Source organism: Microcaecilia unicolor, chromosome 5, assembly GCF_901765095.1.
Source record: "Microcaecilia unicolor chromosome 5, aMicUni1.1, whole genome shotgun sequence".
Taxonomy (NCBI): Eukaryota; Metazoa; Chordata; class Amphibia; order Gymnophiona; family Siphonopidae; genus Microcaecilia; species Microcaecilia unicolor.
Window position 1 is genome coordinate 311,689,866 of NC_044035.1, and position 14,638 is coordinate 311,704,503.

Consider the following 14,638-nt stretch of genomic DNA (forward strand, 5'->3'; position numbering starts at 1 on the left):
CTTAGGCAAATAGTAATTGTATCTTGATGAATGTCGCGTCCCTTACCTGCGCCGCCCTGCCCGCTGGGATGCCTCGCTCCGTGAGCAGGAGAGAGCGGGGTATCGCTGGCGATGGGCGGCGTGGGCGGAGAGTTGTGCCCGCCTCCTGGACAATGCCGGTTCGCCGCTATAGCGCTGTGGCGGCCGGAGAGCGCCGGCGCGGCCAATATGGCCGGCGCTCACTAACTAGAAAGTCTCTTCCGGGTGCGGGACCTGGGAGCATAGAGAATGCCCCTTCTGGACCCGGATTGGCTGGTCGCGGCTGGACTCCGCCCTCTCTCTGTGACCAGCCTATCCAGAGCCCTGGGGTTGGTAGTTGGCTCCACCTTCCGGACAGCTGATGAGGATCTCCCTGATGGTGGGGGCTATTTAAGTGCAGACGCTGGCAGAACTCTTTGCTTCGGCTTCTGCTTGCGGATCCCTAAGTTCTGTGTTTTGGATTGCCTGCCACCTGCCTTGAACCTTTGTTTGGACCTGGACTTTGCGTTTGCCTGCCACCTGCCTTGAACCTTTGTTTGGACCTGGACTTTGCGTTTGCCTGCCACCTGCCTTGAACCTTTGTTTGGACCTGGACTTGCTTTTGCCTGCCGCCTGCCTTGAACCTTTGTTTGGACCTGGACTTTGCGTTTGCCTGCCACCTGCCTAGAACCTTTGTTTGGACCTGGACTTTGCGTTTGCCTGCCACCTGCCTTGAACCTTTGTTTGGACCTGGACTTGCTTTTGCCTGCCGCCTGCCTTGAACCTTTGTTTGGACCTGGACTTTGCTTTTGCCTGTCGCCTGCCTTGAACCTTAGTTTGGACCTGGACTTTGCTTTGGCCTGCCGCCTGCCTTGAACCTCTGTTTGGACCTGGACTTTGCTTTTCCGGCTGCGTTCATTTGGTTGGACCTGGACCTGGTCTTTGGCCATCTGGCTGCTTGCCATCCGGTGTTCCGCTCTGCTCTTCTTTGGAAGTTCCTGTCCTGACTCTCCAGGTAAGATCAGAACTGTCTGGCTGCCAGACGTTGTTTGGCACAGGGGCTCACTTTTCGTGGTACAGGCTTGACAATGAATGCGGTGGGGCAAAGCCTGGATTGGCTCAACCTCTTCCTCTTGATATGGAGATAAAATTTGACCAAAATATAGGGTGACCATATAAGTTTTACAGCTTCGGGTGCTATGAGCTCGCCAGATAAGCCTGATCTGACCGACTTGGCTCAAGCTCTTCAACAGCAACAGGCCCAGCTCAACAGATTGTCTGGAGTATTGCAAGATGTATGTTCTCAGATGTCAGCGCAGCGAGCATCGGCTCCCGGAGCAGGTAGGACATCCCCACCTCAGCCTGCTTTTCGTCTGCCTGAACCTCCTCGATTTGATGGCACACCCTCCGCATGCCGCGGATTCTTGAACCAATGTCAAATGCTTTTTGACATGCAACCTGCTTCTTTTCCTACGGACAAACAAAAGATTACCTACATCATTTCATTACTCTCCGGTTCGGCCCTGGCATGGGCTTCTCCTCTCTGGGAGCAACAGGATCCGCTCCTTTCGGAACTAGGAGAATTCCTGCGTCGGTTCCGTATGGTCTTCGATGTTCCAGGGCGCCCCTCCTCTGCTGCAGGAGAGCTCCTACGGATTCAGCAAGGGAGCAGTACGGTTGGAGCCTATGCTATTCGATTCCGTACCCTGGCGGCGGAACTTAAATGGAATCAAGAGGCTCTTACGGCCATTTTCTGGCAAGGCTTGAGTGGGCGCATAAAGGACGAGTTAGCCGGCCGTGAAATCCCTAGCACCCTGGACGCTCTGATCTCCCTAAGTACTCGGATTGATGTCCGCTTCCAGGAACGGGCACGAGAACAAGTTGCCTCTCGCCCGTCTCGCAGGTTTTCCCCTCAAAGACAACGAACTGTCTCTCCTCAGGAAGCTGCGGTCCCGACTGCGGAGGGATCGGAAGTGCCTATGGTGATTGGCAGGCACCGACTGACAGCTGTGGAACGAAACCACCGGAGGGAGAATAAACTATGTATGTACTGTGGGAAACCTGGGCATTTTGTGAAAGGATGTCCCAATAAGCCGGGAAATGCTTAGACCCTAGCCTTGTGAAGGGGGTGGTTTTGGGTCGATCAGGAACCCTTCCGGATAACTTAATGACTGTACCTATTATCTTACTCTGGCAAGAATACAGGATAAACACCCTAGCCTTGCTGGATTCAGGAGCAGGAGGCAACTTTATTGATGCAAGTCTACTTCAGGGCCTAGGAAGGCCGGTGATTCCCTGTAAACCAGCTCTTCAAGTAACATCCATTCATGGCTCTACTCTGCCACAACCTATTACTCATCTCACTCTTCCGCTTCGGATGCAGGTGGGTCTTCTTCATCATGAGGAGATACAGTTTCTTATTTTACCTCAAGCCATTCATCCTGTAATTCTAGGTATACCCTGGCTGCGGTTGCACGCGCCTTGCATAGACTGGCCCTCGGGAGAGATCAGCCAATGGAGTGTTCGCTGTTTTGAGACCTGTCTGACACCAGTGCACCCTCCTCCTACTAATGTGCCAGCGCTACCTGGAGTTCTCCACCCTTGTGAGGCTCATCTTCCGAGGGAATACGATGAGTTTTCTGACGTCTTTGATGCCCGGGAGGCAGATTCCCTCCCACCCCATCGCCCGTTCGATTGTCCCATTGATTTGTTGCCCGGCACGATGCCGCCTAGAGGGAGATTATATGCTTTGTCCCGGGATGAATCTGCTGCCATGCGGGACTACATTCAGGACAATCTTCGTAAAGGGTTCATCCGACCATCTTCTTCTCCTGCTGGGGCAGGGTTCTTTTTTGTCTCCAAAAAGGATGGGTCCTTGCGGCCCTGCATTGACTATCGAGGGCTTAACAAGATCACAGTCAGGAACCGTTATCCCCTTCCGCTTATCCCGGAGCTTTTTGATCGACTCCAGGGGGCTGTTATTTTTACTAAGTTGGATCTCCGAGGGGCCTACAACTTGATTCGTATCCGCCAGGGGGACGAGTGGAAAACTGCGTTTAATACTCACGAAGGCCATTTTGAGTATCGTGTCATGCCCTTTGGACTTTGTAATGCTCCGGCTGTGTTTCAAGATTTCATCAACTTCATTTTCCGGGACCTCCTTTATTCTTCAGTCATTGTTTACTTGGACGATATTCTGATCTTCTCTGCTTCTCCCCAGGATCATCCCCGGCATGTCCGCACAGTGCTTCAACGACTCCGGGATCATCGACTGTTTGCCAAGTTGGAAAAATGTGCGTTTCATCAATCCACTATTCCTTTTTTGGGACATATTATCTCTGCTGTTGGATTACAAATGGATCCTGCTAAACTGCAGGCTATCCGGGACTGGCCTCTTCCCCAAGGTCTCCGGGCCTTGCAGCGCTTTCTTGGCTTTGCTAACTACTACAGACAATTCATTCCCCATTATTCGCTCCTCACAGCCCCTTTGACAGCCCTTACTCGGAAGGGGGCGGATGTTCGGCATTGGTCTCCTGCTGCCCTGGAGGCTTTTTCTGCCTTGAAGACGGCGTTCTTGTCTGCATCTGTGCTCCGTAGCCCTGATGTCACGAAGCCTTTCATCGTGGAGGTCGATGCCTCTGCTTTGGGAGTGGGGGCGGTGCTGTCCCAGACAACCTCTTCTGGTAAGAGACATCCTTGTTTTTTCTTTTCTAAGAAGTTTTCATCTGCTGAACGTAATTATACCATCGGGGACAGAGAGCTGCTGGCTCTGAAGCTCGCCTTTCAGGAATGGCGATACCTACTGGAGGGTGCAGCTCATCCTATTACAGTCATTACTGATCACAAAAATCTGCTTTATTTGCAAAATGCCAAACGCTTGAATCCCCGGCAGGCCCGTTGGTCACTATTTTTTGCACGTTTTACCTTTCACTTGGTGTTTCGTCCCGCGGAGAAGAATATACAGGCGGATGCCCTCTCCCGAGCGTTTGATGTGCCTGAGGAACCTGAGGAGCTCTACCCTATGCTTAATCCTGCTTGCCTTTCCCCTACGGTGGGGGCCTCCGCCTGTCTCAAGACTTCTGTTCCAGCTCGGTCTCGTCGCAAGGTCCTTCAGTGGGGTCATTCTGCTGCATTTTCGGGACATTTTGGGTTTCGTAAGACCTACCATCTTATTTCCCGTTATTTTTGGTGGCCCCACATGGCCCAGGAGATTCGGCAGTTTGTCTCTACCTGTCCTACCTGTGCCCGTACCAAGTCCTTGCCCGGCAAGCCGTGGGGGCTTCTTCAACCATTGCCGGTACCCCACTTCCCGTGGCACGAGGTCTCGATGGACTTTATAACTGACCTTCCTTGTTCCAAGGGCAACACGATCATCTGGGTGGTGGTGGATCGTTTTTCTCGCATGGCCCACTTCGTTCCCATGCGGTCCCTGCCATCCGCGAAGACACTTGCGTCCCATTTTATCCAGCACATTTTTCGGTTGCATGGACTACCGCACCGTATCATCAGTGATAGAGGGTCTCAATTCACCTCTAAATTTTGGAGATCTTTATGCTCAGCCTTTGGGGTTACCACGCATTTCTCTTCAGCTTACCATCCTCAGACCAACGGCATGGCGGAGCGTACTAACCAGACCCTTAAAGCTTTTCTTCGGGCCTTCACTAATGCTCGTCAAGATAATTGGACTGATCTCCTGGCCTGGGCTGAATTTGCCTACAACAATAGTTTCCATTCTGCTTCCCGAACATCACCCTTCTTTACTGTTTTTGGACGTCATCCTCGTCTTCCGCCTCCGATTCCTTTGACTGAGGCTCCTCCACTGATCCGGTCTACTCTCACCACCATTCATGCTACTTGGAGGACAGTTCGTCAGCAGTTGGGGAGGGCGGCTGCACGGTACAAGCGATTTGCTGATCGGCGTCGCTGTGCCGCTCCCGTATTCCAGCCAGGACAACAGGTATGGCTCAGCACCAAGTACCTCAAACTTCGTCTTCCCTCCCTCAAGTTTGCTCCTCGCTTCATCGGGCCATTTTCTGTGAGATCTAGAGTGGGGACGGTGGTCTATCGTCTTCACTTACCTGGTAATCTTCGCATTCATAATGCTTTCCATGTGTCTCTGCTTAAACCTTTTCGGACTTCCCACTGGCATCCTGCTCCCAAGAAAGTTCTGGTTCCGGACTCTGACCCTGATCCGGAGTTCGAGGTAAAAGAGATTCTTGACTCTAAACTTCAACGGGGTCGATTGTTTTACTTGATCTCGTGGAAGAACTTTGGCCCTGAAGATAACTCCTGGGAGCCAGTTGATAATATCCTTGCTCCTGATTTGTTGCACGAGTTCCACTCTCGCTACCCTACTAAACCAGGACCTAGACGGAGAAGGGGGGCTTACGGGGGGGTACTGTCGCGTCCCTTACCTGCGCCGCCCTGCCCGCTGGGATGCCTCGCTCCGCGAGCAGGAGAGAGCGGGGTATCGCTGGCGATGGGCGGCGTGGGCGGAGAGTTGTGCCCGCCTCCTGGACAATGCCGGTTCGCCGCTATAGCGCTGTGGCGGCCGGAGAGCGCCGGCGCGGCCAATATGGCCGGCGCTCACTAACTAGAAAGTCTCTTCCGGGTGCGGGACCTGGGAGCATAGAGAACGCCCCTTCTGGACCCGGATTGGCTGGTCGCGGCTGGACTCCGCCCTCTCTCTGTGACCAGCCTATCCAGAGCCCTGGGGTTGGTAGTTGGCTCCACCTTCCGGACAGCTGATGAGGATCTCCCTGATGGTGGGGGCTATTTAAGTGCAGACGCTGGCAGAACTCTTTGCTTCGGCTTCTGCTTGCGGATCCCTAAGTTCTGTGTTTTGGATTGCCTGCCACCTGCCTTGAACCTTTGTTTGGACCTGGACTTTGCGTTTGCCTGCCACCTGCCTTGAACCTTTGTTTGGACCTGGACTTTGCGTTTGCCTGCCACCTGCCTTGAACCTTTGTTTGGACCTGGACTTGCTTTTGCCTGCCGCCTGCCTTGAACCTTTGTTTGGACCTGGACTTTGCTTTTGCCTGCCGCCTGCCTTGAACCTTTGTTTGGACCTGGACTTTGCGTTTGCCTGCCACCTGCCTAGAACCTTTGTTTGGACCTGGACTTTGCGTTTGCCTGCCACCTGCCTTGAACCTTTGTTTGGACCTGGACTTGCTTTTGCCTGCCGCCTGCCTTGAACCTTTGTTTGGACCTGGACTTTGCTTTTGCCTGTCGCCTGCCTTGAACCTTAGTTTGGACCTGGACTTTGCTTTGGCCTGCCGCCTGCCTTGAACCTCTGTTTGGACCTGGACTTTGCTTTTCCGACTGCGTTCATTTGGTTGGACCTGGACCTGGTCTTTGGCCATCTGGCTGCTTGCCATCCGGTGTTCCGCTCTGCTCTTCTTTGGAAGTTCCTGTCCTGACTCTCCAGGTAAGATCAGAACTGTCTGGCTGCCAGACGTTGTTTGGCACAGGGGCTCACTTTTCGTGGTACAGGCTTGACAATGAATGCGGTGGGGCAAAGCCTGGATTGGCTCAACCTCTTCCTCTTGATATGGAGATAAAATTTGACCAAAATATAGGGTGACCATATAAGTTTTACAGCTTCGGGTGCTATTGTTTGTAGTTTTGTTTGTTTGTATTTGCTTATTTTATTTTGTGACTTTAGAGCCTTCTCCTACTCCTTTGAGTCAGATTTGGCTCCTTCTGGACTGGGGGCAATGAACCTTCATTTGCAAATATAAGTGCCATGTAAGTTTCACGCACCTGCATATTTTTCACATTCTGTTATCTAAAAAAAAATACAATTCAAGATATATTAAAGTAGGAGTTTGTTTCAGTGATCTACACAACACATTCTACACTTTCAAATGAAAAAACAATTATAGAGATATTCAAAAAGTTATTAAGAATAAGAAACCAAAAAGTATTCATAAGTCTTCATACTATCATAGCAAATCCATATTCCTTTTCCAAATTAGTCTTAGCAAGGCTCATTATAAATTAAGCATCAGCCACCTGTTTTCTGTTAATAAATAATTGAACTTGATTTTAATATTCCTGGATGAAGAATCAAAACTATTTCTGTTATGTGAAGTGAATATGAAGTAAAAGTCTAAACATGCTGAACGTGGAGCTGCCAAGGGGTAAAATTATTCAAAGGTACCAATTTGGAGAAGGCGGTAATCGGCAGAGAGGCCACATTGGCGCACAGGTAGCGTGTGGCCCTTTATGCTAGGTCAGTGGTTGGCAGTAAGGACTCAGACCATAAATAGGCGCATGCTAGTTTTAATTTTTGCGTATGCCCATTTTCCAGTCCATTAAAAAAATGGCCTTTTTCCCAGTCACAGTAAAAAGTGGCCCAGTGTGCACCAAAAAGATGCGGCCACACTGCCGCAAACCACTTTTTACTACAGCTTTTTAAAAGGACGCCTTAAGCTGTTGATAATAACAATCTGGAAAGTACAAGTTAACGGGCAAAGATACTTGTTTAGTAAAATTCTGCGGTATACTCCAGACTGGAAGCTTCATTTGGGCCAGCAAGCTTTATTGGTTGTTTCTCCCAAATAGGGAGTACACAGACATTCAAGCAGTATATGTTATGTAACGTTACTATTTTGTTAATTCTAGCTGGACAGCTCAGCCAGTCAGCACACTTGGCTCTCCAACTTCCTTACAATGTATTGGGCTTGGGACGCAGTGCTAATTTTCTGGATCATTTATATGTTGGCATTCCTTGGTCTCCAGGAGAACAGGTGAGTTAAAGAAATTACATTTTGGGAAAAATGGAAAACTTTAATGGTGCTTTGATTAAAAGTGCATTTCTTTGCATTGCACTGGGCTGTATTCCAAGAGTTAACATGATCAGTCGTAATGTGCTTTATTAATTGAAATGCCTGTTTTTAGACTATCATTTTTCTAAATTCAATTAGAAGAAGCACTGCTGTCCTCAGAGCAATTGTGCTACAAGTTCTTCTCAATTCAGTTTATTCTTGTGACACTGTGCATCTGCCAAAGGGTGTACAGTACAAGTGTTAAACTTTATTAAATAGCAAAGCCTATGTTGGATCCTGTGTTTCGGCCTAATGGCCTGCATCAGAGTCCAAAAATGCATCTAAAAGAAGCCCCAATTAGAATAGCAAATAACTTACATTAATATATACAAGGAATGTGGAAACAAAACAGATGAGACAAAAAAAGGCAAAAACACCAAGCCGTGAGTACATGAACATATCAAGTATTCATAAACCTGACTACATGTATGTATGTGTGTGTGTGTGTGTGTGTGTAGAAGCACTGCATTACAAGAACACAGCAGTATGGTAAAACAAAAATCCATTTTCAATTGCATAATGGTTATTGTATGTTATCCCCCCAAAAAATATATATATACAGACAGTATAACAAATTTAAAATCCATGTAAAATAGAGGAGCAGGTAAATTGCATATTGGAGCACAAAACAAGGGTACATCTTACATTACACAGATTTATGATCTAGTCTTCCAATGTGGTTACCAAAATACCTACAAAAGTGATATTGTAATAAGAACCATCACTGATAGTACACTACATAACTGTAACTATCATTATGACATATGTTGTCTTAGTGTAATCAAAGTGGAGGAGTGGCCTAGTGGTTAGGGTGGTGGACTTTGGTCCTGGCGACCTGAGGACCTGAGTTCGATTCCCACTTCAGGCACAGGCAGCTCCTTCTGACTCTGGGCAAGTCACTTAACCCTCCATTGCCCCAGGTACAAATAAGTACCTGCGTACAATATGTAAGCCTCATTGAGCCTGCCATGAGTGGGAAAGCGCAGGGTACAAATTTAACAAAAAAAAAGAAATTGGTTTCTATGTAAAGCCTAAAATAAATAAACCAATGTTATGCCAAATTGAAAAAAATGGAAAAATATGCAGCCTCACTCGTGCAATAAAAACATACACTAAAAGCAACAAGAATTAAAGCCAGAGACTATCAATTGTGTAACTGTGTAGCACCACCAGTGTAGCCTGTATTGCCAAAACATTTCAGCACACTCATGAGAAACAGAGAACTCATGAACCTCAATGCAGAAAACCATAGCACGTTTGCAGTTGCAACATTATAAAATAAACAAGTAGTGAATGCAAACGTCATAAGGAACCACTTATTCAATGTGACCGAGAGGCATCGAAAATCTAAAAAGATGTGTGCAAGACGTAAGACGGAGTATATATAGAATGTGAAAATACCACTAAAATACCTGCAGAAACCTGACTTCCACACGCACTTCCTACAAGATGCATAAATCACAAATTCAGAGATGAGTATATAAACATAACGGATGCAGAACTCATTGTATGAACACAGTTTATTCTGATTATCAACCCAACACACATATAATGCCACCTGTGAGTGTCGACGCCATGCTTAGCTCACACATTGCATGAAACAATCCTACTCACATACTAAAAATCAGTTAGGCATGGCAGAACACAGCGATTACACCCATTTCAATAAATATTAACCAGGGCAAAACCTTGATCAAGAAACCATGTTTTTTAAAGAAAAAAACTATTATTAAGACTCACCACCAATAGTAAACTATGTAATGGAAAACACCACGCATGTGTCCATGAACCAATTTAAAGGAACAGAATAACATAAAGATATGAACAATTTAAAAACTTGTTGAGGCAGAGGGCAAAAAAAGACATAAAGTTTATGTATAAAACCAGTTTTAGCAAATGTAAGAGTTGTTCTCCGAGGACAAGCAGGCTGCTTGTTCTCACTGACGGGTGACGTCCACGGCAGCCCCTCCAATCGGAATCTTCACTAGCAAAGTCCTTTGCTAGCTCTCGCGCGCACCGCGCATGCGCGGCCGTCTTCCCACCCGAAACCGGCTCGAGCCGGCCAGTCTTCTTTCGTCCGCACTCGGTACGGCTGTGTTTTTTGCCGTGTCGAGCCCCGGAGAGTCGACCTCGCGCGTCCTTTGTCTAATCGACGTGTTTTTTCTTCGGAAAATATTTGATTTCGTTCGGGAAGTGCTTCGCAAACCCCCTTGGGTTTCGTTTGCCCCTACCCGTATTTCCAGTCTTTGCCCCGGTAAGTTTTCTTTCGTCGTCGGGGTATGCCTCTTTTCGGCCTCGGTCGAGATTTTTCTCCCTCAAAGTTTTGGTGCTCATTTTCGTCATTTCGGATTTTGATTTCGCCGGCGTGATTTTTCCGCCCATGACATCGAAGCCTTCCAGCGGCTTCAAGAAGTGCACCCAGTGTGCCCGGGTTATCTCGCTCACTGACAGGCACGCATCGTGTCTTCAGTGTCTGGGGGCCGAGCACCGCCCTCAGGCCTGTAGTCTGTGTTCCCTTTTGCAAAGGCGGACTCAGGTAGCGAGATTGGCCCAGTGGAACGTTTTGTTCTCGGGCTCTTCGTCGGCATCGGCACCGGGGGTATCGTGTGCATCGACGTCTTCAGCGTCCAGAGCTTCATCCTCGGCTGCCAGTGCATCGAGGCATCGGCCCTCTGCATCGGCGCCGAGACATCGGATAGCTGCATCGACGTCGGTGGTACCGGGACCTCGTCTGCTGATGTCGTCGGACGGTGGTGCATCGTCAGGAGTGCAGGTGAGGGCTGTCCACTCCCCTGCTGGTGGCGGTGAGCCTTCGGGTGGGTCTCCCCCTACCCTGAGGGCTCCTGCGGTACAGCCCCCCCCGAGACCGACCTCCTTCGGCCTCGGCCCCGAGGAAGCGACGGCTGGATTCTACGTCCTCCTCGTCGGTACCGGGAAGCTCCGGTGACATGCTTCGTTCCAAGAAATCGAAGAAGCATCGTCACCGGTCCCCTTCCCGTGTCGGTACCGAGAGCTCTGGGTCGCCGAGGGAGTCGGCACCCAGCAGGCATCGGCACCGAGAGGACCGCTCACCCTCTGTTCAGGAGGTGTCGATGCGCTCCACTCTGGACAGCCCGGAACAGCCTCCTCGCCCGGAACAGGTTCTGACGTCGACGCCTGCATCGACCTCCATGCCTTTCTCTGCAGCCGCTCTGAACGAGAGCCTCCGGGCCGTTCTCCCAGAGATTCTGGGGGAGCTGTTGCGCCCTACCCCTCCGGTACCGGCGAGCGTGGCGCCGGCTGGCCCATCGCCCGAGGTGAGGTCTCCGGCGCCGGTACCGCGTGCGGTGCCGGCTGCCGTCGCCTCCCAGGAAGGCTCCCCGACTACGTCGGCGGAGGGAGCTTCGCCGATGCGGGCGAGGGAGTCTACCTCTCGACGCCCCCATCGTGGACGTGGCTCCACGGAGTCGAGTCGGGCACGGTTGCAGACACAGGTCCGTGAACTTGTGTCTGACACCGAGGGTGAGGCCTCGTGGGAGGAGGAAGAAGACCCCAGATATTTCTCTGACGAGGAGTCTGAGGGTCTTCCTTCCGATCCTACTCCCTCTCCCGAAAGGCAGCTTTCTCCTCCTGAGAGTCTGTCTTTCGCTTCCTTTGTCCGGGAGATGTCTACGGCCATCCCCTTCCCGGTGGTTGTGGAGGACGAGCCCAGGGCTGAAATGTTTGAGCTCCTGGACTATCCTTCTCCACCTAAGGAAGCGTCCACTGTTCCCTTGCACCATGTCCTCAAAAGACATTGCTTGCGAACTGGACAAAACCATTAACTAATCCCCACATCCCCAAGAAGATCGAGTCCCAGTACCGGATCCATGGGGACCCAGATCTGATGCGCACTCAGTTGCCTCATGATTCTGGAGTTGTGGATCTGGCCCTAAAGAAGGCTAAGAGTTCTAGGGAGCATGCTTCGGCGCCCCCGGGCAAGGACTCTAGAACCTTAGACTCCTTTGGGAGGAAGGCCTACCATTCTTCTATGCTCGTGGCCAAAATCCAGTCTTACCAGCTCTACACGAGCATACACATGCGGAACAATGTGCGGCAGTTGGCGGGCTTGGTTGATGCTCTCCCCCCTGAGCAAGCCAAGCCTTTTCAGGAGGTGGTCAGGCAGCTGAAGGCGTGCAGAAAATTCCTGGCCAGAGGGGTGTATGACACCTTTGATGTTGCGTCCAGGGCCGCTGCTCAAGGTGTGGTGATGCGCAGGCTCTCATGGCTGCGTGCCTCCGACCTGGAGAATAGGATCCAGCAGCGGATTGCGGACTCGCCTTGCCATGCGGATAACATTTTTGGAGAAAAAGTCGAACAGGTGGTAGAGCAGCTCCACCAGCGGGACACCGCATTCGACAAGTTCTCCCGCCGGCAGCCTTCAGCTTCTACCTCTACAGGTAGACGATTTTTCGGGGGAAGGAAGACTGTTCCCTACTCTTCTGGCAAGCGTAGGTACAATCCTCCTTCTCGACAGCCTGCGGCCCAGGCTAAGCCCCAGCGCGCTCGCTCTCGTCAGCAGCGTGCGCCTCAGCAAGGCCCTCGGCTCCCCAGCAAAAGCAAGGGACGAGCTTTTGACTGGCTCCAGCAGAGCATAGCCGACATCCAAGTGTCAGTGCCGGGCGGCCTGCCAGTCGGAGGGAGGTTGAAAGCTTTTCACCAAAGGTGGCCTCTCATAACCTCCGATCAGTGGGTTCTCCAAATAGTCCGGCAAAGATACACCCTCAATTTGGCCTCAAAACCTCCAAATTGTCCACCGGGAGCTCAGTCTTACAGCTTCCAGCACAAGCAGGTACTTGCAGAGGAACACTCCGCCCTTCTCAGCGCCAATGCGGTCGAGCCCGTGCCATCCGGGCAAGAAGGGCTGGGATTCTATTCCAGGTACTTCCTTGTGGAAAAGAAAACAGGGGGGATGCGTCCCATCCTAGACCTAAGGGCCCTGAACAAATATCTGGTCAAAGAAAAGTTCAGGATGCTTTCCCTGGGCACCCTACTTCCCATGATTCAGGAAAACGATTGGCTATGCTCTCTGGACTTGAAGGATGCCTACACACACATCCCGATACTGCCAGCTCACAGACAGTATCTGCGATTTCAGCTGGGCACACGTCACTTTCAGTACTGTGTGCTATCCTTTGGGCTCGCCTCTGCGCCCAGGGTGTTCACAAAGTGCTTGGCTGTAGTAGCAGCAGCACTTCGCAGGCTGGGGGTGCACGTGTTCCCATATCTCGACGATTGGCTGGTGAAGAACACGTCCGAGGCAGGAGCCCTGCAGTCCATGCAGATGACTATTCGCCTCCTGGAGCTGCTGGGGTTTGTGATAAATTACCCAAAGTCCCACCTTCTCCCGGCGCAGAGACTCGAATTCATAGGAGCTCTGCTGGATTCTCGGACGGCTCGCGCCTATCTCCCAGAGGCGAGAGCCAACAACTTGTTGTCCCTCGTCTCGCGGGTGCGAGCGTCCCAGCAGATCACAGCTCGGCAGATGTTGAGATTGCTGGGCCACATGGCCTCCACAGTTCATGTGACTCCCATGGCCCGCCTTCACATGAGATCTGCTCAATGGACCCTAGCTTCCCAGTGGTTTCAGGCTGCTGGGGATCTAGAAGACGTGATCCACCTGTCCACGAGTTTTCTTAAATCCCTGTATTGGTGGACGATTTGCTCCAATTTGACTCTGGGACGTCCCTTCCAAATTCCTCAGCCACAAAAAGTGCTGACCATGGATGCGTCTCTCCTGGGATGGGGAGCTCATGTCGATGGGCTTCACACCCAAGGAAGCTGGTCCCTCCAGGAACGCGATCTACAGATCAATCTTCTGGAGTTGCGAGCGATCTGGAACGCTCTGAAGGCTTTCAGAGATCGGCTGTCCCACCAAATTATCCAAATTCAGACAGACAACCAGGTTGCCATGTACTATGTCAACAAGCAGGGGGGCACCGGATCTCGCCCCCTGTGTCAGGAAGCCGTCAGCATGTGGCTCTGGGCTCGCCGTCAAGGCATGGTGCTCCAAGCCACATATCTGGCAGGCGTAAACAACAGTCTGGCCGACAGGTTGAGCAGGATTATGCAACCTCACGAGTGGTCACTCAACTCCCGAGTAGTGCGCCAGATCTTCCAAGCGTGGGGCACCCCCTTGGTAGATCTCTTCGCATCTCGAGTGAACCACAAAGTCCCTCAGTTCTGTTCCAGGCTTCAGGCCCCCGGCAGACTGGCATCGGATGCCTTCCTCCTGAATTGGGGGGAGGGCCTGCTGTATGCTTATCCTCCCATTCCTCTGGTGGGGAAGACTTTGTTGAAACTCAAGCAAGACCGAGGCACCATGATTCTGATTGCTCCTTTTGGCCGCGTCAGATCTGGTTCCCTCTTCTTCTGGAGTTATCCTCCGAAGAACCGTGGAGATTGGAGTGTTTTCCGACCCTCATCACGCAGGACGAAGGGGCTCTTCTGCATCCCAGCCTCCGGTCCCTGGCTCTCACGGCCTGGATGTTGAGAGCGTAGACTTTGCCTCTTTGGGTCTGTCAGAGGGTGTCTCCCGCATCTTGCTTGCTTCCAGGAAAGATTCCACTAAGAGGAGTTACTTCTTTCTATGGAGGAGGTTTGCCGTCTGGTGTGACAGCAAGGCCCTAGATCCTCGCTCTTGTCCTACACAGACCCTGCTTGAATACCTTCTGCACTTGTCTGAGTCTGGTCTCAAGACCAACTCTGTAAGGGTTCACCTTAGTGCAATCAGTGCATACCATTACCATGTGGAAGGTAAGCCGATCTCGGGACAGCCTTTAGTTGTTCGCTTC

The 14,638-nt window shown here is 51.1% G+C and overlaps 1 protein-coding gene across 1 annotated transcript in view; it reads left to right on the forward strand.

Moving 5' to 3' along the window:
* The window catches only part of ITFG1 (integrin alpha FG-GAP repeat containing 1), a 312,588-nt gene that overhangs the window by 262,608 nt on the left and 35,342 nt on the right, over positions 1 to 14,638 (forward strand). Inside the window, exon 15 of the mRNA XM_030204383.1 lies at positions 7,624 to 7,748. Within this exon, the coding sequence (XP_030060243.1) occupies positions 7,624 to 7,748 (125 nt within the window). The remainder of the gene's footprint in view (positions 1 to 7,623; positions 7,749 to 14,638) is intronic.